Source organism: Trachurus japonicus, chromosome 8, assembly GCF_045865225.1.
Source record: "Trachurus japonicus isolate A0001 chromosome 8, Traja_1.0".
NCBI classification, from domain to species: domain Eukaryota; kingdom Metazoa; phylum Chordata; class Actinopteri; order Carangiformes; family Carangidae; genus Trachurus; species Trachurus japonicus.
The window spans coordinates 16,042,895-16,067,737 of NC_140914.1; the positions used below are offsets into that span (position 1 = coordinate 16,042,895).

The 24,843-nt window shown below is 43.3% G+C and overlaps 2 protein-coding genes across 4 annotated transcripts in view; both read left to right on the plus strand.

The window, feature by feature from the left end:
• Positions 1 to 303: 303 nt before the first annotated feature.
• Positions 304 to 13,748, plus strand: srlb (sarcalumenin b). Of its 2 annotated transcripts, XM_085784217.1 has the most exons (7): positions 304 to 475; positions 8,273 to 8,365; positions 8,648 to 8,743; positions 9,807 to 9,842; positions 11,114 to 11,230; positions 12,100 to 12,333; positions 12,456 to 13,748. In XM_085784217.1, exons 1-7 carry the CDS (start codon positions 346 to 348, stop codon positions 13,265 to 13,267), a joined length of 1,518 nt encoding a protein of 505 aa, XP_085640343.1. In that variant the 5' UTR covers positions 304 to 345; the 3' UTR covers positions 13,268 to 13,748. The 2 variants fall into 2 exon arrangements, with proteins under 2 accessions (XP_085640343.1, XP_085640344.1); XM_085784218.1 differs by lacking the exon at positions 9,807 to 9,842.
• Positions 13,749 to 17,740: 3,992 nt separating this feature from the next.
• The window catches only part of adcy9b (adenylate cyclase 9b), a 39,070-nt gene continuing 31,967 nt past the window's right edge, over positions 17,741 to 24,843 (plus strand). For both annotated transcript variants that reach the window (XM_085784226.1, XM_085784227.1), the window contains exon 1: positions 17,741 to 21,484. In XM_085784226.1, the coding sequence (XP_085640352.1) occupies positions 19,672 to 21,484 (1,813 nt within the window). In that variant the 5' untranslated portion in view covers positions 17,741 to 19,671. The remainder of the gene's footprint in view (positions 21,485 to 24,843) is intronic.

Sequence of the window (24,843 nt, forward strand, 5' to 3'; positions counted from 1 at the left end):
ACCTTTGATCTGCTGATATCCTTTATTCTCGGATTTAGGCTGCTGATACAAAACCAGTATAACCTTTCACTATTTTACATCTTGTGGCTTGTATGTTATTTGAGGTATCTTTTAAGAAACCTGAAATGACCGACAATGAGAAGCTGTTTTACAACTGAAAGAAAAAAAACTGGTCTTTGTACAGTGATGCTGAGGCTCAAGCGGTGACCTCTCTGAATAGCAGAGTCAGCTGCTCGTACATATAGAGTCCCTGTGGCATGCTATGACTCCTGCAACACCTCAAACACACAGATCTCAGCCCCTTTTACCAGCTGGTTCTATCTGAGCCCCGCCTCTTCTGTCTGCATGCCCTTTAACCTTTCTGCCTTGGTATATATAGTCTGTGTGACTATCAGAGTTCTCCTGGCAGCCATCATGAAGGGTGCAGTCTCATTCTGCTGTTTCCTCTCCCTGCTGCTTTTGCAGGCCACAGCAGGTAAGAAGCATTTTAGTCAAATAACAAGTAGGTTGCTCCTGTTTTATGCGAGGTGGTGTACTGTGGGCACCGGGTTATGTTTTTCTGCTGACACGTGACATGGTGTAAGTTAAGAGAGTTTGGTTGACTGCTTTGATGGTTCAATTACACAGTCACAGTATAGATTAGAGATTTTGTTAAGTTTTTACACTGTTAAAATCCAAATTATGTTATTATTATAGGGTTATCATGTTTATTCTGGGGGTAGTTTGTTCAGGAATGGCGTTGACTCCTGGAAGCATGGTAGACGGGGACAGTGATAGTCATGGGGACACCAGACGGAGACAGAGATAGAAACATTACCAGGGTCTTTCTTTGTCACTGAGCAGGACTATTCATAATCTGTCCTAGGTTATGATTAAACTGTTGTCATCCAATACAAAATGATGGATTTAACTGGCTCTTTTTCATCTTTTTAATTATTAAAATCCACACAAAAAAATCCCACTGTAATGCCTAACACTTTTGATGTATGAGCACATCTTACCCCCATTTTGGTGAGCTTCCTAAAGGAGAGCAGTCGAGGATTATTCAAGATAGAGTTCAGCCTCTCCTGTGACAGCGTGTCAGCTGTCCTAACGCGTGGCACCAGCTGATGGAAAGTCTTAGTCTAACCAAGGAGAGGAGAAAAACCATGCTGGAGCTTAAATGGACACTGAGTTTGTCCTCTTCAACATCGGTATCCGTTAATTTGGATCGAATGGAATTGTTATCTACTACAATTCAGTCTGGAAGAAAATAATCCACCCATCACCCAATTCTTATATTTCCTGTGATGATAATCCATTGTATCATGAAGCAGAGTGACAACGTGATTCTCTCAGTGAACCTGATTACATGGCACCCATGGAGTTGACTGTTGGGGTGACAACAACTTCTCCAAGACCACCCACTCTAACAACGTGGACTGGTCTGTGGGTTTGGACTGGATTGCCGGTTGTCGTTACCCTTGTCTGTCACCCTTGTCCGTCCTTGGGGTGGCGTTCGGCTCCACAGCCCGGGGCCAGGCCTCCATATTCCAGGCTACTGTCAGGTGTCTAAGATTGGAAGGCCTCCTGAAACCCAACACTGTCCACTACAGTTCCTCCCTCCATTCGACCCTCTCCCCTCCCCTCCCTCACAACTCCTCACCCCTCCCAGCCCCTATGCTTCCCTTTCGATACACTGCACAGCTGCTGTCACTCTGCACTGTCACAATCGCAATTTATTCCCAGCAGTTGGCCTTATAGGGACATGCATTCTCCAGGCAGGAGGGGCTGTGGCTGCTACTCATGCCTTTATAGACCTCCTCTGCAGGCCCATGCAGGTGTCTTTTTGTGGCCTCTGTCTTTAAATCTACTACATGTGCATAATAGATATTGATTTTTTCCCCTGTAGAGCACACAGGCATTTTGGTTTCAATACCTGCACATTATGGATAATTGTGAGAATCATGAACTCCTTGCCTCAGTGTGTAATTATTTGTGTTATTGATTGGTTCGATCTCTGCCGGGAACTCCACTGGAGAAGCTAATTCTACAAAGTGGAGTAGAAGGGGAAATCTTCTTCTAAAGGAATGTGAAATTGATTTGATATCATTTCATTATAGCTTGTCTAACAGCCCCGGGCAGGGCAGATATCTAGTACTAGAAAGCAGAGACATAACATTCTATCATAACGCTGCAATGTACATTTTGTGAAAGAAAAAAGCAACAGCTCAGCTGGCACATTTACATGACGTGATGTCTTAATGTTGTGAAATCTGACACGTGGCTCTGTTCCAATTTGAAAGTTGAAGCAAGTTGATTTTCTGTAGTTAATGCATTGTATTTATTGATTATTTAGAACAGTTTACTTTTGGAGCAAGTAAGGACAACATGACTTTGGACATATGTCATGTCAATATTCAATATTCATGTAATAATGCTCTGCATACATCACTGTATGAATAGAAAGCATTAGACTCAGGTGTAGTGATGTGAATGCACCAGGGACACTGTCATTTCCTTTACAGTCATTTGGTGTTAAATAGCTTCCATTTTTACACCAACTCAAGTGAAGTGTGAATAGATATGTTACATGACCAACCTGGCTCCATGATGCTGCTCACTTCTAGAGTCTGACACCACATAAAGCTGGCGTATATTGGTAAACATAGGTTACTATAGTAACTATAGGGTTATTATAAGGTTGCCAGAAACTCTACACTAGCCAAGTCTTGTGTGAATGGCTCTGACTGCTCGAAAGAGGATTGAAGCTGTCTTCAGTGTCCGATGTCATACAGAGACATTGAGTTTGAAAGGAGCTCAAGACAGCTGCTAATACAAAAAAAAACATTAGTGCATATATAATTATGGCATATTGCTAAAATGTTCCATGCACTTAGCACAGCAAACAGTGCTAAAGAGATTAAGTAATGATATACAAATGTATCAGAACATCTTTCAGGCCTTGATTAGCTCTTCACTAGTGTGTTGATACTCGGGTGGTAACACTATCCATCCTCAATACATGAAAAACATCTCTGGCCTCCTCACTTTGCACTGAAAGTTAAAGGCGCACCGTCTCCACGTAATCCCCTCTGAAGGCATGAGGCATGTCTGGGACATCCCTCTCATGGCAGTAGTAGAGGGGACACATCAGTCATGCTTAACTGCCCTACAACATACCCCTCCTTTCTTTAAGACAAGCCCCTGCCCCTTAGTCCCAAGGGCACCTGACGTCCTTTCCTGGCTTTCGAACAGGAGAGCAGGGATAGAGGCATCAGATCAACACCTCAGCGTAAAGTGCCTTTGCCCTTGTGGCTTCCTTCGAGCCTGTCACACCACTTCATGTCCTGACCTCTAGAAGATTAAGAATCTGGATGATAGGCTCACATAAGATGGTCAGTAGTGAAAATGCACCAGGATTTGGATCAAGAAGTAGTCCATCTTTTGATGAAAAGACTTTATATCTTATATCTGCACCTTCAGTGCAGGCAAACAAAACCTGAGGTTAGCTTGTGACTAGATTTCGTTGTACTGCGCTGCTCAATGGCAATAAAAAGGAGTTCTACTGGACTGGATGTCATGTGTAAAGATACAAGGAACTCTATAACATCCTTGTGCACATGGTTAGGCTGTATGTACTCAGTCGTAGATGTCTCTAAGTCTCCAGACTGACCAACAGTCAAAGCCTTAAAATAGGAGGCAGCCATGCTGCCCCCACCTCTGTCCATTTTCTGACCCATTGTGGGGCTATTCCTGACTTCGAGGGAGCACTAGTTCCACAAGCTGTGGCACCTGTTGCCATCTGTGGCCTCTTCTCTCCACGCCCTGCCCTGCACAAGTTCTGCTGACTGCTCTCATACTTCTCACACTTACTGGGAGAAGAGTCACGTGCATCTTTATGGTTCGGGCTTTGTTTAACAATTTATATCAAATTAATTTGGCTTCCTCATTATGGAGATGAATATGCGGTACCTTTGTGGAGAGAAAAAGAAAAGTGGCTTATGTATTAGTGGAAATTACATCCTAGGTATTTTTACAAACCAGTGGTTTGTGTAAAAAAAGAAAAACTTTTTTGAGCCCATTTCAATTTGAGCCTCTCCACAGATCTTTCCTGTGGAACCCCTTGGCCTTCAGTTAAGGTTGTCTCAATACCCCTGTGCTCAGGATAAATCCTCTGACTGGGGGTTCCAGGCCTGCTGCCCTCATCATGTTCAGTTTAATTCAATTTACCTTCACTGTGCTGCAAGCAGAACATGATCCTGGGGTTTTACACACACACCTAATATATACTGTGTAAATACACATGGCTGCAGACACACACCAACACACACTATACCCACCTAATACCTGGGGTGTTCCCCTGGTTATATGCTCTGAGTAGAATAAATCTTATTAGCCGAGTGTAGTAGCTTTTTCAGCTGCCACTGGATGACATTTGTTCCCGTTATTAACTGTGGTTGTACAGTGAAATTTGAATATTTGGAGAAGTAAAACAGAGAAGAGTACTTAAACTTCAGCATCATATTTGCACATTAGTTTTGTGCTTGCAGTTGTTGATTGACTTTATTCCTGATGTTTGAATAGCCTCTGCATAAGAATCTATACTTGAGGCATGACTTACCCAGACACTGAGGCCGTGGTGGGCTTAAATCGCCAACATTCCTGCTGGATGTGCCGATGCCGTCAGAATGTTTCTCCAAACTGAGGGAGGGTTGTGTGGCAACGGGCTCAGTGAGGACACATGGTCCTGGGTGCAGATGTCCAGGGTTCAACTCCCCTGGCGCCTGCTGGGTTCATTTTGAGCGCTGATGCAAGGCCCGCCGTCCGTGGGCAACACTACCTCTCTGATCTTTGCGGAGCTCTGTCCCGGGGCCTCCATCAGGGATTGACTGGATTGGAAGGTGTTAACAAGTTCACGGCAGTTAAGGCCCACTCAAGAGGCTAGTGTTAAAAGATATGACTCTCCTGAGTCATGAGTCAAGTTACAGAAGCCCCAGTAAGCCGTGGGTTCTGCCAGGACAGGCTCGTGCATTGAGGAGATAGCTTTGTTCCTCAAAAGCCACTTGAGCGTCCTTGTTGAAACATCCTCCATGTCCTCTGATGGAGGGGCTTCCTCAAACTTTTCTTCCTCTTCTTTTTGTAATGCACCTTTACCCAGCAGCAGACCACTTTCCCAGCTAACCTGACCTGAGAGTCAGATTTGAAAAATGGCAGCCATGTATCACAGATGGTGCTGCACAAGGATGTTGCTTAGGCCTACTGTTATTATTATTATTATAGGTCAACAAAAACTAGCTGTCTTAATGAATGTCTATATTTTTAAAGTTTATTTTGATATGTCACATACATACTACACTGAGTAGATTGGTACATGGTCATGTGTTTATGTGTTTTTTGAGATCACATGCAAAACTACCCTTGCTGCTTTGGAAGGACTTCCTGTCTCCCTCCCATTCATTGGTGCTTTCTAGAGAATAAAAACAAAACATGCAGCCTATTAAGCTACATATCCAAAAGCGTAGCAATATAGCCATGTAGCCCTTTTTAGGCATTGCAGCATTACTCATACCCTTCTTTTATTCTGGCTCCTAACCTTTTGCTTTCTTTTGCACATGCACCGTGCTGGGAGGAACATTACACAGGTTTATTTTTAGCAGGTTGACTCGGAGAGAATCATCAGTGCTGTGCTGCTCCTCGACCAGCAGTGTGTGTCAGTGCCGCCACACTGCAAAGGGGCGACCGTGTAGCCCGAGCGATATAATGAAAAGTATATTCCTTCAGGCTTTCCTGTGGTGTGATCCACTTATCAGCCAAATCATTCAATTCATAGACTCGTCACTCAATACTCCTCCGCTGGGACACACTTACTGACCCAAATCAATGTAAACTAGTTTGCGTCATGCTTGTAAACAAACAGGCCTTCAGATGACTTTACTTGTCATTTGATGCACCACTGATTTTGGCCAACACAACATGCCATTCTGACTCTTGGCCACTGACACTACAAGTCATCGACCACATGGCCAGTGGCTGTACTCCAGGTTATGGTGCTGGATGCCATGACACTGCTGCCCTCTGACACGGTGGAGTCTTTTCATGTTGATATACAGTTTATTATTGAGTGTGCAAAACTATGTCACTACCCAGCACTACTTTGTTGTGGTACAAATCTGTCCTCAGAAGCTATTAGATCATGGCACCAAAAACAAGATGGTTGAGACAGAATTATGAATGACTGACAATCAATTTGAACTATATCATACATAATTTCATAAAAACAACTAATATTTACAAGGACATTTTACCTTAATGGAGCTTAATGTAATTTGTTGCCATGCCACAGAGTGTGGTGTGGTTCATTAGGATATGACTGAATCACTCCCACAATGACAGTACCTACTAGTACCTACCAGTTTTGATAGCTACCCAATGTATTTGGTGATTGTCCCACCTATTGGAGTTGCTCCAGCTCAGTGTGGTGTAACAAATTGACTGAGGGGAAAGATTTTTGCTCCTCTGGCTGAAGACATCTGCAGTAAAAAAAAAAAAAAAAATCCTGATGAAAATATTTTACCTTCCCCCAGCAGGTGCCTCTGCTTTATACCAGTCAGCGTTTGATTTGTGATGAGTATTGCACAAATGCCCAGACAATAACCTGGGCTCAGCAGGTTTCTTTGCCAGTCACCAGCTGAGATCAGAAGGTTGTGCCTTGGGCTGCAGCAGCTTTTCATGCTTTCTGATCTTTCTCATCTGAACATGGTCTATTACTTTCATAAGACTGCAGAGTCAACGTGTTGTTGTGTGACTTTCCTCAAGGATTGATTTATTGGTTGATTTTCGATGTCAGATTGCTATAGCAAATTGAATTTAACTGGTCTCTGTTGACATGAAGAAGTTTTTATTCCAATATCAATATTCAGACTATGGCGTGTGTTTTCCGCAGTCTGATTTACAATTGAATGACTGCAATAAATCACTCTATAATATCAGATTCAGTATTCTACTAGCATGCTGTGAATACCTTTAAAATTCCCTAACAACTCTATTAGGGGACTTTCTGGTAGCTTGGGTACTGAGGCCCAAAAAGCCCCAGGGTATGGAAGTGTGAACAAGGAAGACTTCCCAACTGCTCCTATATATAGCTCGTAGCCGTAGCAGGTTTGTCTGAACCCAGCAGAGCCGTGTGGGAGGTGTTACAGGGAGGCCTGTTCCGAGACCTGGGCACACAAGGACAGGCCTCACAGCCTGATAAGTCTGTGATAGGTGGATAAATATAGAAGAAAAAAGACAGAGGATTGAGCATCATTGTCTCATGCATATTACCGATGAGAATGCTCACTGAATTTGCCACCTAGCTTAGTTTGAAACGGGGGAAGTCCCTCTGTCTATCTCTCTTGTCTTTGCTGTTGTCGTTTTAAGCCCATAGTGATGTCAAACAAATGTCTTTGTGAGTTTATTTTTGGCATTTGCGTTCTAAATTAAGAGCTGATTGTACTAACAGCTGTGATCTAAGCAATCTGATATGTTCAAAAGTGGAGGGGAGAGTCACTGAAATACCACACGCTTGTACAGTGTTAGGTGCAGTGTTTAGCTTCTTTTTTTTAAAGCTTTTTTTGTGTCTTTTAAGAACATCCATGAACTTCTGCATATTCTGACATCAAAACTGATTTTGCATCCACAGGATGAATAAAGTGTTATGTTCAATGCTTGAAAGTTAAGATCTCAGGCTGGAGTGAAAATGACTGTGGGGATGATGATCCTGTTGTACAGTTAATACTCCAAAGCTTTTTATGTTTAGAAAGGATACAGCAAAACAGAGAGAGGTGGAAGTGAAGACAGCAGAAAAGACAAAAGGTATAAGTGGTGTCTTTTGTACAACTGGCTGTATGCAACTTGCATTAATTCGATCAGGATACAGCTCTAATATCTTTGACGTGTAGAATTTATAATAGCATCCAATGCAGCTGTTGTCCTGCTGTTATTATAAATTATTTCTGCATGACATTTAAATTTCCAGCAGTAGTGATAGATAGTGAGATGCAGGGTGCACTGATTGATGTGTACCCAGAAATAGCAGCACCACTGGCCTCAGTAGTGAAGCTTTGTTGAAAATTGTTAATGATGCATCAACAGACCCAGTAGGAGCTCCGTAATGAAACTGTCACTGTGGTTTGGTTTTCACCAAATCTGGCCACCTGGGTCCACTTCCATTACTCTACCGTCAGGCCATTAAAAATATGTGCTGAAGATTTGAACTTGGCTAAAAAATTGTTCATGTTGTTTTTTACAGATGAAGAAGATTTCATCTCCGTCCTCAGAGACAGATCTCACATTGATGAGACGCTGAGACTTGCAGCTGAAGAAAAAGCGGCAGACTATGCAGGTGAGGATCAAAGATGATTCATGTTTTTTTGTAAAGCTTTGCACTTGAACTGCATTTGACAGATGGGAAGCAGCTCCAGAAAATACAGTAATAACCTTCCATTTCTTTCCTCTGATTTCCCTTCTACTTGCAAAGATCTTTTTGATGTTTGACCACTTGATCTCAGCAGGTGGAAGTGACGGTGAAAAATGTGAAAGATGTGACAAGGGGTCATAGGGCAAAAGGCAGGGAAGCCTATTTCTAATCTTTTTCATCTTTTCCTCTCTTTATCTTGTCCTCCAGCGGCTATACAGAGATTGCGGAAGATTTACCACACGTCCATCAAGCCGATGGAGCAGGCCTACAAGTACAATGAGCTGAGGCAGCATGAGATCTCAGGTACCACAGAGGCTCCAGCCATGTTTGCACCTTGCTCTGTTGCATCAGTTCTTTGGTTTTGTTGCCTTGGTGACTGATTTCCTGACTTGTTTGTACACATATGCATACCATCGTAGGTGTCGGACATGATAGTGTGTTCTCTTACTTCTTCACCTTTTGGGGTTTTTTGGGTTTTATTTTTCTCTGGTCTCTTTTTCAGATTTATTGTTATTTGTGACGTTTAATATTGTATGTGGGGCACAAAAAACTGTGAAGAACTAACTTTATATTCCTCAGTTTACAGCCCAGTCTACATAGGGATTAGCTGTTAGGTAGGCCAGGGCCATCGGTGGGTAGAGCAGGTGCCTCATATGCAGAGGTTATAGTCCACATCATAGCAGCCCTGGCTCGATTCCATCCGCGGCCCTTTGCTGCATGTTGTCCCCCCTCTCTCTGTCCCCCCATTTCCTGTCTCTCTACAGCTGTCCTGCCAATTAAAAGCCTTAAAGCCCAAAAATAAAATAAAAACAAACATGGTAGGCTATATTGTTGTTGAGAAGTGTCGAGTTTTCTAAATCACTCCATGAATATTCCTTTTCTAAATATTTCTTCCCCTTTTTCATCTATTCTTAATCCATTTGTAACGTTCCTGTTTGATTTTCCTAAGGATTCTGCATAATGTGCTGTTTCTTCACACACTAAGCTCAACACTGGCCTCACAATAACAACAATGAAATAAATGAAATGAAGCTCGCCCTCTTGTGGCTTTTCGGGCTTAGTATGCAAGAAAACTTGTCAAATTCCACTTATGTCAAGACAGACAAAAGGCTTCACCCCATTGCTTACTCCAGACATACCATCCATTTGCAGACAGACATGTTTGACACATTAGGTCAAATATGGGACTAAATCATATTGACCATCCCCACCCATTCGTGCACATTGTTGTTCTACCGCTTCCCTGTTGCTTGTAGACCTTACTCCCTCACTAAGCTCTCCTCACTTTCCTCCACCTCCTGTTCCCTTCACTTTTCTGTACCCAACCCTCCTTTCCCTGTCCTCTCCCCATCCCCTCATCTAACAGCCTACCCCGGACGAACCCTGGGGGACGCAGCCACAGGTGGGTGTGGTCTGGGGCTCACTTGTGCATGGCACTGCCTGAAGTGCTCAGCCCCTTCCTTTCACACCCCCTCATTTGTCCTCATACATTTCTGAGTCACTTGACTCAGTATAAATACTGCACAGCTCTCTGTGGGTCAGAAATTTCAACACCCGGGTCAGTGTTACACCCAATATAACACTGATGAGGGTTGGTCAAAGTCATCACTGTGATGCACAGAGAGCAGCAGTTTTATACGTTACATGAATGAAAAGGAATTTACTCTTTCTTGATTTCATTCAGAAATCAAAATTTCAGCCAAATCTCCATTCATTTTAATGTATTCATTTTTGAGACTGAAAAGGGAAGAAATGTGAATAAATAATAGGGGACAAAACAGACTCAGCTTGGTAGTTTAGATAGCATGCTAGTATAGTGATAATAGATTAGTAATTGGGGTTGAAATGCAATACGGCATGTGCAGTTCTGGCTTTAGGGCACACTTGAGGAGGGGGCACTGGTGGGAAAGGGTGGTCAGTGTTCAGCTGGGAGTGACTGACTTTTTCTCAAACTTTCCACAATCATCAGGAGTGTGTTTTTTTCTTCTTCTTTGAAATACTTTCTCTTTTTTCTTTTCTCATTCTTTGTCTTCCTTTTTGGGGGTATTTTTACCCTCACTTTTAGTTGGATTAATTCAATTTTACATCAGTAGGTCTCTCTATCAGATCTTAAATGCTCCCTCCCCCACCCCGACACCATGTCCACCCACAATACACATGGCAGCTTGCAATGAGACACACAATTTGGTCAGCTAAATGTTGTCAGAGCAATAGCACTGCTTTGTTGTGTGCCACTGATATATGACTGCAGCATCTCATTGATTTTTTTTCTATGCTATTAAACAAGCCTGACAGCTTCGATGTGTTTCGTTGTTTGATTTTGTTACTATGTCTTCAAAGGTCTTCCTCTGTACTCTGGATTAAGAGTGACAGTGCTACTCTGTTGTGTTCCTCGGCGTATTTCAGACTAGTTCATCCCAAAAACAACACCAAGATAGACTGCCCTTTCCTCTGGCACAAAAAGAAACTGTACAAAACATGGGATAATAACACAGAACAATAAAAAGATCCAACACATTTATTTTCTTATCTACAACAAATACAATCCTCTGCATCATTTTAATAATCAATAAATGATTTTTAAAAAATGGGACGAACTTGAGAGGGTCATTCATCATCATTTAGCCATCCTCCTGAGATTTTAACCATTGTGTGCTTGTCCTTGTCCAACAGATGGAGAGATTACCTCCAAACCCATGGTGCTCTTCCTGGGACCCTGGAGTGTCGGCAAATCCTCTATGATCAATTACCTCCTGGGCTTGAGCGACAGCCCCTATCAGCTCTACACAGGTAGGCTAAATTACAAACGTTTGCTTTAAAGGGATAGTAGCATTTTTTTAAAGTGGGGTTGCATGATCTACAAATAGCCCCTAAGTACTTTAATTGCAGTAGAAGACTCTCTACACTCCTCCCGTTAGCAACGCCAGCCCATAGCCCTGCCCAGAGATTTACAACATACATTGTTGTGAATGGAACCAAAGAAACGGCCTATTTTCATGGCCTAAAAGAGGTTTTACCTGAAAAAAAAAACACAGTTCCATTGTTCGCTATAATATAATTTTTTCCAGCCCCTCAAAGTGCAGGAAAAATGCAGTTTTTATTTGGAGCTAACCAACTGCTGATCGGCGGGCGCTAACCCTGGGCGGAGGGATACGTGAGTTGGTTAGGTCCAAATAAAAACTGCGTTTTTCCTGCACTTTGAAGGGCTGGAAAAAATTATATTATAGCGAACAATGGAACTGTGTATTTTTTTTCAGGTAAAACCTCTTTTAGGCCGCAAAAATAGGCAGTTTCTTTCCATTCACAACAATGTATGTTGTAAATCTCTGGGCAGGGCTATGGGCTGGCGTTGCTAACGGGAGGAGTGCAGAGAGTCTGCTACTGCAATTAAAGTACTTAGGGGCTATTCGTAGATCATGCAACCCCACTTTTAAAAAATGCTACTATCCCTTTAATTTACCAGTACTGTAAACAATATTCACTGTGCTGTAATCCAGCAAGAATGAGGTAAACCTAAAATGCCATCATAAATCTACAGAACTATTCCAGAGACAGCACCCATAACTTTTTTTTATGACCTACTAAATCTAAATCTCGTCCCCTTGCTAGTCCTGTTCTTGCTAATGTATCTCTCTGTTTCTGCCTTCATTTGTTTTCAGGAGCTGAGCCTACTACCTCTGAGTTCACTGTCATTATGCATGGGGAGAAGATTCGCTCTGTTGAAGGTATTGTCATGGCAGCAGACAGCTCTCGCTCTTTCTCACCCCTGGAGAAGTTTGGACAAAACTTCCTGGAAAAGCTGGTTGGTATTGAGATGCCCCACAAGCTGCTGGAACGTGTGACCTTTGTGGACACACCAGGAATCATTGAGAACCGCAAGCAGCAGGAGAGAGGTGAAGCAGAAACATTGACCTTCAGTGTGCAAATGTTCTCATATCACAATTTAAATACAAAGCGGCAGGGTACAACTCAGCTTCTGGTGGTAACCGCTACTCTCTTCTCTTCCTCTGCCCAGGCTACCCTTTCAATGATGTTTGCCAGTGGTTCATTGACCGTGCTGACCTGATCTTCGTGGTGTTTGACCCCACCAAACTGGATGTTGGCTTGGAGCTGGAGATGCTCTTCCGTCAGTTGAAGGGTCGCGAGTCTCAGATCCGCATCATCCTGAACAAGGCTGACAACCTGGCCACTCAGGACTTGATGAGAGTCTACGGAGCGCTCTTTTGGAGCTTGGCCCCCCTCATCAATGTTACTGAGCCTCCTCGCGTCTACGTCAGCTCCTTCTGGCCATATGACTACGCACCCGACACCAGTCGCGAGCTCTTCAAGCGAGAGGAAATCTCCCTTCTGGAAGATCTGAACCAAGTGATTGAAAACCGCATGGAGAACAAGATTGCCTTCATCCGTCAGCACGGCATCCGTGTACGCATCCATGGCCTGCTGGTGGACCGCTATGTCCAGACCTTTAAAGAGAAGATGAGCTTCTTCAGTGATCCTGAGCTTGTCTTCAAGGAGATTGTGGATGATCCAGACAAGTTCTACATTTTCAAATCAATCCTAGCCAAGACCAATGTCAGCAAGTTTGACCTGCCCAATCGTGATGCTTACCGTGACTTCTTTGGCATCAACCCGATCACCAATTTCAAGCCCCTGGCGGGTCAGTGCTCCTATATGGGAGGCTGTCTGCTGGAAAAGATTGAGAAAGCAATCACCAACGAGCTGCCCGCTCTTCTGAGTAGCATTAACTCTGGCAAACAGCCTGGCTTGTCCTCCTGCGAGGCTACTGGCTGTGGTGAGAAGCCAAAGAATCGCTACCGGAAGAACTGACGAACACAAAATAACTTGAGTAGGGGAAGTAAGGAGAAGGTGTTGGTGAAGAGAAGGGTCTGGTAGATGCCAACCCTGCTTTTTTCAGAATGTCTGTATTGTTAAGGAGACAGAGGAGAGGAGATTAGTGTTTGTTTGTTTTTTCCTCAGGAGAATATAGGGGGAGGTGCATTTAAGAACTGTGGAAATGAGGCAAATAGTGGGAGGGAAGAATTATTGTTTGATTAGGCAGCTTAAGGACACAAGCGCTGAAGAAATGAGAACATGCTACTAATCACAGAGTTTTGTGAAAATACATGCCCTCCTCTCTCCCTTGCACAATCATAGTGGACTGTGTGGGATTTGGGGTTTGAGGAAGAAATGATGTAAAGAGAAACAGAAATGGAAAAAAAAGTAATATCAAATAAAAATTGAAAATCCTGAGACTTAAAACAGTCAAATACCAGCTCCCTTGTATGTGAATAAAATGGGAAAAGTGGAATTAGGAGTTGCGAATTTGTTTTGTAAAAGCTTGAGAATTTCATTGCAACAGGTTAATTCCATATGCTTCAGAAGTCGTTTTTGAAGTAGCCTTTTTCGTGGGTGCTATACAAAGCTTTTGAGTTTGGGTGTCACCCAAGCTTTTTACATAGATTAACATTAACATTGCATGTTAGACATCACTTCTTATTTAACAGATGCATGTATTTTCTTTCTAATAATCTCAAGTAATAGTTCCTTGTGATACTGACACCAGAACCAACCCTGCCATGCATTAAATAAGGCCTTTGTTTCTTAGCTTTAGATGCTCATCAGTCTTGGTTGTTGACAACCTGTGAAATGAGCACTGTAATGGAAGCGGAGGTCAGGGTTCAAGGGTCAGAGTCATCAGAGCAGGGTAGATATGTTAATTCTGCTTCACTTCTTAACTGTTCTGTTCACGTCTATAAATTTGCCAGGTCTGGCAGAGATTCAGTACTATGTTATGATTTTTTTTTCTTCAGTGATAAGCTTCCCAGCTTTTTTAGCTGAATGACCATAAACATTACACATGAGAATGTGTATGAATTACAGCTGTCTTTATCCATTTGTTCTACCAGTTCTTTTGCAGGTTAGAAAGATATTTATTGATTTTTCTGTGTAAACTTTCCAAATGGGCATTGAAGTAAACTGTATCTGTGTACTGAACAATCCTGCCCCCCCAAAATTGACAAACCCTTGCTGCAAGCTTGTGATATTAGATCTCTGTGATAATGGACTTTTCAGTCTGCAAAGAGGTAGCCTACCTCTGCTAGAGGTAACAGAGAGGAAAAGGTGAATTGGGAGACTCATGAGTTGACCCCTGACCTCTGTGGAAAGCCCCTTCATCCACAACGGTTTGGAGTTATACAAATCAAATTTGCAATTCCTTATGTAAGCCTACCTCAGTGAACCTACCAGGAGTATGGCATGGCGAAATTGCTTAAAATAGTTTGACATTTTGGGAAGCAAGCTTATTCGACACTATTTTTAAGCTGGGTGCTGTAACTTTTTGGAGTCTTGTTATCATGAGGTTGCTAGGAAACCTGCATAGACTCAAGTAAGTTTCTGTGCCAAGCCAGGATCTAGTCGGGCAAATAAACCTAGCTCTCATAAAACTGCAACGTGGCTCTTTTACACTGTTTTTCCCCCCCAATTAATTAGGGAGCTTATGAGTTGCAGGTGGGTGAACTTTGTTAACTTTTAACAGATTTAGGCTAACTATTTCCAACTGTTTTCACTTCATGCTAAGCTATGGTAATCAGCTGCTGGCTCCAGCTACAAACTGTATTTAGAGATCTCTATGAATGTGGTATCAATTTACCAAAATGTCAAACTAATGCTTAAAAGGCAGGGTCCTAAATCGTTGAAGAACAGGTAGGTAGTACTAACTATGACTCCAGAATATACTAGGTTAAATCACTGACAAATACTCGGCAAGTTCTCTCTTTGTCCTCACTAACCCCCGTTGTGTTTTCCCCAACTAAAATCTGAAGCATTATGGAACAGAGAAGAAAACAAACTGACCACAAAACCCTGATGAAACTGAGTGTGTGTGTTCCACAGGATGTTTGGTATGTTTACACTGCAGATCCAGAACATGCCCACTAGAGAGTGCTGTGTAAAAGTGTAAAAAGTTATACAGACCACCAACAGTAATGGTAGCAACAATCTGTAGAGAGGTGAAAGCTCGGGGCTAATGAGGTTGTGTGGTTGTGCTTTTGGTATATTTCAGTATCAATTATCTTAATTTACCTGTGAATTAGATCCGGAATGGATGTGTGTCCCATTAAAGTAGTTGTTGATTCACTTTTATTTTTTGTTTTGGTATAAATTTTAAATTAATCTTGGCCCAGTTTTTTGGAAGATTGATCATGAAGAATAAAGATTACTGATTGACTATAGCGAGTGAAACGTTGTGGTTATTCTGATACAATGATGAACAGTTAAACAGGGAGGCTTGAACAGGAAAACAGAGGGTTCAAACTACCCAGACTCTTTGTCCACTTTCGTCTTGTCAAGAGGTCCTTCACTTTTAGTTTTGAAAGTGTGTTTAATCCTGTAGCTGCATTGCACCAACAGTTTGTCGTGTTTGAAAGTGTGGAAAGGCGGTGTGTGTGTGTGTGTGTGTGTGTGTGTGTGTGAGAGAGAGAGAGTACATGTTCAATTGTGAATATGTTGGAAATTGGTGATCGTTCTTCCTTCCTTGACCACACACAGACAGACCAGACATGTGTTTCTCTGTGAATGAGTACACTTCCTAAAACAATATTTACACACTAACTATCAAATGTGAAATACAATTGAAAACTAATGATAAAACATTAATGTAGTCTTTATTTAAATCAACATCAGTTGTCCAATTGTGGTTCTTTCAAACACGAAAAACCTTTCCCAAAAATCCTGTCTAATGAAATGAACAAAAGTCTTCTAAAAGAACATCTTTGCAAAAATAATTAGGAGTACTATATGCGCAAGGCAAAGACACATACACACTGTCTGAAACATGCACACTTTAAATAAAAACAAATTATTGTGTCCTGCTCTGTGTGATTTCAATGGTCCTCCTCTCTTTTCAGTTTGTACCTTACTCATTTTATATGGTAGCCTATGCAAACAAGATTTATTCTAATGCTAACTGGACCCAACATTTATGTAGGCTACATTAATCACGTGTGGATGTATAAATGGAGGAAGTCTTTTCACTCCTCTCATAAAGGACATGCCTTTGTCATCACCTAAATGCATGTGAATTGCACAGACCCTCTTGGGGATCCTCTCACAATACACTGTTCATCTATATGAGGCCACACTGCAGATTGCGGAGGGCTACTATTTAACAATCCCCCGTAGGCATGAAAGCAGGAGATTCTTTAGCCTACTTAATACACTGTGCATGTTGATGTTGGTCTTATAATTTCAGAAAGGTCACTGTTTGTAATAGCCTAGTCTTGAATGTGCTGAAATTGAAGTGAGAAAAAAAACCTGAATTCATTCTGATCTTTTGCTGACTTGATTTTCATCACTCTTCAAACCTAACAAGTCTATTGGTGGTGGTGATATTTTTGACAAATGTCATCAAGGGCTGTTTTTCTTCTACTTCTTTTTTTTCTCTCTCTCTCCAAATGACTTTACTTCTTTCTTCTGCTTTCCAGGGAAGATATTTAGCCTACATTATACACTTTATTAAGAAAGATGGTTTGGCTGAAGGGCGGGGGGCAAACAACAACTAAACACGTCCCCACCATTCCCCGAAATCGTTACGTCGGGTCTCTTCGTTTCTCTCCCTCCCAAGTGTGTGTGTGCGCCTCACGTACCTCCACAGTGTCCCTCCCCTCCACTCCCCTCCCCTCCTGTCGGTAGTCGGTCTCCCTCCTGTGCTCAGCTCAGCACCAAACACCCACCACACCGGAAGCGCGGCTGCTTATTTTCAAAATAAACCACCACAGAAAAGTCTGCGCGTGGAGCATGTAAGAGTTCACGTTTGTCCCGAATCGATAATTAATACTTTCTTTGACGTATTTTTGAACCACTGAAGTAGTTTGACCCAATTGTATTGCTCTCTCTCTCTCTCTTCCAGCTAAACAACCTTTCTTGTAAGCTAGCTTTTAAAAAGTTAGCTTAGCCTGACGTGTTGCAAAACTAGCTATTTGTACAAATAGCCAATATTTCTGAAAGATATATGTCCAGCAAGACCATATGTCATCACCAAAAACTTATCAACAAGTAAGAATGACGAGTAGAGGCACACAATTGCTAGACGGAAATGTGTATAATATAATAATAAATGTAATAATAATACTCAGCTAAATGAGTCATGTGAGTGCTAGATTTAATTTTTGTTTTGATTTTTGACGCCTCAGTGGTAGCAGACCATTTGGAAACAGCGTTGTTTGGGGGGTTTTATTTTGAAAGAACCGGCGGAAATGTCTTTAATAATATTCTCGATTACCACACACACACACACACGCACACACACACATTCACACACGCACACACACGGGCATCTCTCGGCTGGACGGCTGTGAGCGCACAGAAGATGGTGGCGGCTGCGGCCACTGTGCTGCCCACCGCGCCTGGATAAGCGCACCACACCACACCACACAGCGGCGTTTCGTGCGGTCGGATGTCGACGCTGCCGAAGGCGCACAGAGGATGGTCAGGTAACGGAGATAAGACAATCACAGCTCACTGTGGAGGTTTGCAAGGAATGGAAAAAAAAAAAAGCTGGACAATGCAGGAGCCCCTGAACCATCTATTTGTCTTGGACTAGAGGGCAGTTATTTGGAGATATGAAGATAGTCTCCTGTGCATCACGTGTAGCCTATTTCAATTACAGTGGCTGGATCAAGATAGCACTCTGCTTTGACCTGTGGGACTAGGAGTGTGAGACTGTGAGTGTGTGTATGTGTGTGTGTGCTTGTGTTTGCGCGTTTTCGAGGAGGGAGGGAGGGAGGGAGGGAGGGGGGGCGTGGATCTGAGGTGGAGACCTTTTAATTAGCCTGACTCTCTCTGGGTTTTCGTCATCTGCTTAGAGAAGGGGACCGAGCGAGCCGCCGTGGGCAAACTTTACATCAGATACGAGGGAGGAATGGACGGAGTGGCCACTTCATGCGGTCTGTCTGCTCAGGGCTGTTTTTAAATCCTCATCTCAGCTGTCCGATTGACACAGAATAGCCTATACAGCTCTGAACCAGGAGCCAGCGTGGTCAGGACATGTGGATGTTTTCTCGGGGCGCACCGGTAAGGATGACTTGGTGACATTTGGTGCGTGAGAGTGGATATACCAAAGCAATAACGATGCAATACTGAGTCTAGACCGGTTGGTGCATCGCCCTGGAGGAGCGTGTTTACACTGACAGCTATAAAGCAAAACAGTGTAGTGTATTTTCTCCGCACCCCCCTCTCTCTCTCACTCTCTCTCATTCACGTGTGTCCTGCAGACCTCCTGCACAAGATCCTCTGCGTTTGGAGACACGGCGTCAGTGGAGACTCCGGAGCGGAAAGTCAGGAAAGGACGGGGCTGCGTCCACGGGAACTGTTGCGATTAGGCCCTGCAGTGGCAGTTTTTGCGCTCATGTTCCTGCGAGGCTTTCTGAAACTGATCTGCTCTTTGAGATGAAAAGCTGACCCCTTTTTTTCTCCTCTTTCTCTCCAAGCAACACGACAAACAGCTGATTCATATCTTGCCACTTGTTGTCAGAGACATGAAAACAAACGCTGCAGAGGATTTGTTTTGAACAAAGTAACACCACTCCGTATTCCCAGTGTACCCGAGTTGCACGGAAAACTAAATGGATAAGCGATAATGGACATGCACCAGTAATGAAACTGCTTTGGCTACCCTCCAAGAAAACATTCAGTGACACAGTTCAGCTGGATTACACACTGATGGTGATCACGCAACTTCTCAAGAGTCCCATTAAAATATTTTCTTGACTCACTAGGTTTTCTTTTTTTATAACTTTTCCCTTCATGCACAGTATTTTGTTATGCAGAGTTTTCCTAAATATTTTTCCAATGAGTGAGACAGTGTGCAGACAGATGAGTGGACTGGAACAAAGCAGGCAGCGAGTGAACCTTGCAGTCTCAAGTGCGTCAAAACAGACGGGAACGTAGAGGAATGCAGGGACTGACGTCAAGAGTGGCAATAATGAACTACTCAAAATCTTTGGAAGGCCTGCTGGTGTTTCTACTGCCACTACACTGCTAACTGAGAGGAATTTTCTCCGAAGAAGCTTTTTTGTGCTCTCCTTTTTTTTCACTCTTAAGATTTAACAATCATTACCCAGGTTATACTGTGTCTGTGTCTCATATCTTGCCTTACTGTTTTATCTGTGTTGTCTTCGAATTAACAGTACTTTCTGCATAGTTTTTTGATTTTTTTGGACAGATTGAAACGAAACATGGCATCGCCCCAACATCAACAACTGCTGCCTCACAACACAGAAGTGAGCTGTGACTCAAGTGGAGACGGAGGCGTCTCGGTGAGGATTGGCAGCGGTGTCAAACACAAGCATGGAGGCGGGCCGCTTGGTTCAATCGGAGGAGGCTTCATCGGGGGATCCAAGCACTGCAAGTACAGCATCTCCTCGAGCTGCAGCTCCGGGGAGTCCGGAGTCAGGAAGCTGACAGTCAAGAGCTTTCGCATACAGAAGAAGATGCCTCAGCTTTTTGAGAGATCTGCAGGTCATTTCTGGGACCCAAAGTTTGACTCTTCAATCTTGGAGGAGGCCTGTAGAGAACGGTGTTTCCCACAGACCCAGCGGCGGTTCCGCTATGTGCTCTTTTACCTGGTTGCCGCTGGCCTCCTCTGGGGATTGTATTTCGCCACCAACCCTTCCCGCTGCGATAGGACTGCCTTTCTCCTTCCCACCGCATCCTTCCTCCTTTTCTGCCTCCTCCTTTTCCTCTTAACCTTTACTAAGCTCTATTCTCGCTGCTACAATCAGGCGTCTCTGCTGCTTATTGTTGTAACCTTCATCCTTACGCTGGCCCCCCAAATCCAGACATCAAGCTTCAGGGAACCAGAATCTCCCACACCTACACTCGATGTGGAAGAGTTTAGTGGTATGGGGCCCACATACAACCTGTCATATGACAAGCTTCTGGGAAGTAACACCTTGTCTCCCTGTATTTCTCCTGTAGGCACCTTCTCCCTTTGTATTGAGGTTCTTCTCTTGCTTTACAGTGTTCTCCACGTTCGACTCTATGCTTCTGTCTTGCTTGGGTTTCTCTACTCTGTCTTTTTTGAGAGTTTGGGCTGGCTGCACCTGACCAAGGTAGGGGAGAGCTGGAGTATAGCCACTCAATCAGACTGGGATACACTATGTTGGCTGGGCCCAGGCAAAGCCCTGCTCCACCTCTGCGCCCACGCCATCGGCATGCATCTGTTCATCATGTCTGAGGTGCGGTCACGCAGCACCTTCCTTAAGGTGGGACAGGCTATAATGCATGGCAAGGATCTAGAGGTGGAGAAAGCGTTGAAGGAGCGAATGATCCACTCCGTCATGCCCAGACTTGTGGCTGATGAACTGATGAAGCAGGGTGATGAAGAGATAGGTGACAATTCTGTTAAACGATACTCCACTAGTGGTGCAGCAGCTGTCATCTCTAGCCCTAAAAATCATAAACGCAAGAAAACCTCCATCCCTCGGGGCCAGATAATTTTCAGACCCTTCAACATGAAACGGATGGAGCCCGTCAGCATCCTCTTTGCAGACATTGTCGGCTTCACAAAAATGTCTGCCAACAAATCTGCTCATGCTCTCGTGGGACTTCTGAATGACTTGTTTGGACGTTTTGATAGACTGTGCGAGCTCACCGGCTGTGAAAAGATCAGTACTCTCGGAGACTGTTACTACTGTGTGGCCGGTTGTCCTGAACCCAGACCAGACCACGCCTATTGCTGCGTGGAGATGGGCCTGGGCATGATCCAAGCTATTGAACAGTTTTGCCAGGAGAAAAGGGAGATGGTGAACATGAGGGTGGGTGTCCACACTGGCACTGTGCTGTGTGGCATTCTGGGAATGAAACGCTTCAAGTTTGATGTTTGGTCAAACGACGTCAACCTGGCCAACCTAATGGAACAACTGGGAGTGGCTGGGAAAGTCCACTTATCGCAGGCTACTGCTAACTTCCTGGATGACCGCTACCAGCATGAAGACGGACAGGTCCCTGAGAGAATAGGACAGAGTGTGGTGGCTGACCAGCTCAAAGGTACGTCTTTTAAGATTTTTTCCTTCATGAATTCATGTCTCAGTGTTTTGCAATTGCTTATAGTATGAAAAAGGTAGATGTTATTAGTTTAATCCCAAACAGGAATAACAAGCACCAAGGTCACCACCAATTGCTCCAAATTTGCTGTAACAATGAATCTTATTGCTGCAATTATTCCCTCATGGGTCCACAAACTTTGGCATCATAATATGCTAAACTTTATGTCTTATAATACTCCTCCCCTGCCATCCCCACAGGGAATGACTATACTTTTGCCAATATATCACAGTTCAGCTCCCAGGTGGATGAAAACACTGCAGGGGAGCATTCACATTGGTCAAGGTCGACACAGTGTTTTAGCATCATGTTTTTGTTCCCGGCAGAGATGAGTTGTGGTGTTGGCATTATGTGACTGTATAACAGACAGGCGCCATCTTCTTTCCCATCTTCCATTCCACCCTATCTCTTCCCACTCTTTCGCTCTCTTGTTGAATTATGCTGTCTACCAGACGTCCTCAATGTGTCCCGTCCTCTTAACCTCGCTCTGAACCCCAGGGATGGCTTTACAACTTAATGTTGCTGCCTGTCGCCCTCTCTGATAGAGAAGCGCCTGTAGCTTTATCTTCACCTCTCTATTGTGCCCTCTCTTTTACTTGCCTGTCAGCTGCATGGCTGCAGCTTTTATTTTTATGTAAATCGCCAATAGTGCAACAAATGCTGGCTTAATGGCTCTTTTTATCATTTAAGGCTCGCTGATCCATTATCACTCAGTGTACAGTGTAAGTGACAGAGTCTGACAAAGGTACTCCAGATGGTTCGTCTCGTCTGCCCATTTGAGTTAACTTATGAGGTTTATTTTAGTTTAAGTGGTGTAGAATGTGTCTCCTTGGGGGCTCTATGACTGACTTTTGTATGGTGCATTCTAGGTACAGTATCAATTATTGTTAACACACACACACACACACAAACTATCAGGAAATGCTGTGACTCTATACAGATTGCTGTTATTTTCACCTTGAAATCTGTGCTGTGACCAGTCAAGGAACAAGATTGAGCAAAAGTGTCTTTTACCAGCTAACAGGAGTGATTTATGGGCCTGCATCTTCCCCTTCATCTCTTAGATTAATGAGTGACTGCCGCTCTTGCTCGTGCTCCTCTTTTTTTTTATATTGCAAGACTAAATGTGTTACTCACAGTGTTATCACCCCTCCTCTTCCTTTCCAGCTCCTTTCTTGCCTCCATCATGTATTCAGCTCCCCTCCTAAGATTTATCCTCTCTCTATAGATTTGCTGTGCCAGGGAGAGAGCTGGCTGTCGGGAGAGAGTTGTTCTCCAGCGCTGTAAAATATCCTCCACTGTCTAGTTGAGTCTGTGTAAATCACTAGGGTAGCATCGCAGCCATGCAGGATCCTGGCTGGGTCTGTTCCCTGTTGCCTGGCTCAGACATAAACTGCTCTGACCTATACACTGATCACTGTGCAGCTGTCTTCTAGGAATTTTTGATGTCTTTTTGAGTCAGTGCATATTTCACTTTCATACAAATGATATTTTGGCTTATGATTGTTTTCACAGTTGAGGCTGCAGAGTTTTTGAATAATTTTTGTGTCATCATGTTGGTGCACATGTTCATCAGTTTACACTGCCTTATTTATAGCTTCTCATTGTAGTTATAATCTATTCATAGCTCATTGTGGTAATGGTTCGCATAGGGTGCAACCACATGTGGTCAGCTGAGTGTTACAGCTGCATGTTGGCTCCTCAGCACTGACCTGAGGCCTGTGGTCTTACAAATAAGATGAACAGAGATGTTGTGGCTCAGTTTTCATGCCCCTTTGTGGTTAAGTAGGACAGTTTGACAACATTGCAGTTAGCTTTGAGGCTCTAACAAATGACTTTTTTTTATTTTTTTTATTTGACACAGTTTTTTCTAGAAAAGAATGTCCGAAAACTTGGAGAAATATAAACACAGTACGAATAAGCTTGATTTATTACTTGTTAAAGCCTTTGATTGCATATACACCTTTTGCTGAGGTTGGCCCACCACCCTCCAGTCAGGCCTTGGTGTGTGTCTCATGGTAAGTCAGTCACCTTGGCGGCCCAAAGGGCATCTTTTCCTTTTCAGCCACAGCCAATAGCTGCTCCTTTCCGCATAGTTGGCCAGTTCTTTAATTGTTTTCCTGTGGGCCTGTCCTCTAATTCTGACTTCCCCGGGGAGATTTGCTGTGGAACTGGCTACAAATCCCTGCTCCACTTCAACCAAACACTTCCTCTTTCCAGCCTCAGCCCTCTGCTTCAGCTGCCAGGTAGTTCTGTACTCTTAAACAGAAATCTTCAAACCATATCTGCAATGAAAATTGAAAAATTGATCAAGTTTTGTACAAACTAAACTCAGTATATCTCAAAAACAACAACAGATATTCACGGTGAAGACAATAAAACCAAAAACAAATTGATGTTTTTCTTGAAAATGACTTATACAATGAATTAAGTAGCACAGTAGTTTATAACAGATAAATGTTTGTCTAATAGAGCCTTATCTTAAACCACAACACACCTCACTGGAAGGATAAAGTGAAATGATGCTTTTCAAAAGCTGCTGTGATCAGTGCATTTTCTCCACAAAACTCTAGTGTTTGCTTCTCAGTATCGGGCAGCACTGAGGCCACAGCTCGTTGTGTTGTGCTTTTTCCTTACTGGAAGTGGGGGCTATATTTGGCTCAGTTTCCCTGGAAAGTACCTGTTTATGTCCTTCCTTTGTGCTTAATGCAGAATGATGGCACCTGCAGAAGATTATCCCTTCGGAGCAGACTGTCAGTGTGGCCCTATTTTTTCTTTGACAGAGGCAGTGTTGCTTCTTCTCTCTGTCAAGAAACCATTGTTTCCAGGGGAAATGGGAATTGTTTGTTTGCTGATGTTTACAGAGAGTGGTGTGTCACAATAAAAATGGAGCAGATGTAGTTGTTAAGCACATGAGCAGTTGCTGCCTCAATCCATAACACTACACTAGTGTGACAAGTGGATAATAGCTACTTAAAGTATCTTTGCATACATCTTTGTGAACATAGCAACTCAAAGAGCCAGATAGTTCCCTCAGCAGTTGGTAGAGACCAAAAACAGAGCTAAAAGAGAGTTAATATCCAATTTAATCCAACCTGCAAGGTGAGCAGGCTCCGAATTAGTGCTAATGTACCTCTGTAATTGCTGGTTATAGCTTCTCCAACTGTGAGGCTCTTCCTGTTTTGTATGTACAGTGTCTTCCCTGCTCGTGTCTTCCCTGCTCTGAATCGTGAATCATCCAGGTTGATAAATTGAATGAATTAATAAAAAGAGAGGTAACCCAAATTAACACTATAGCTCCA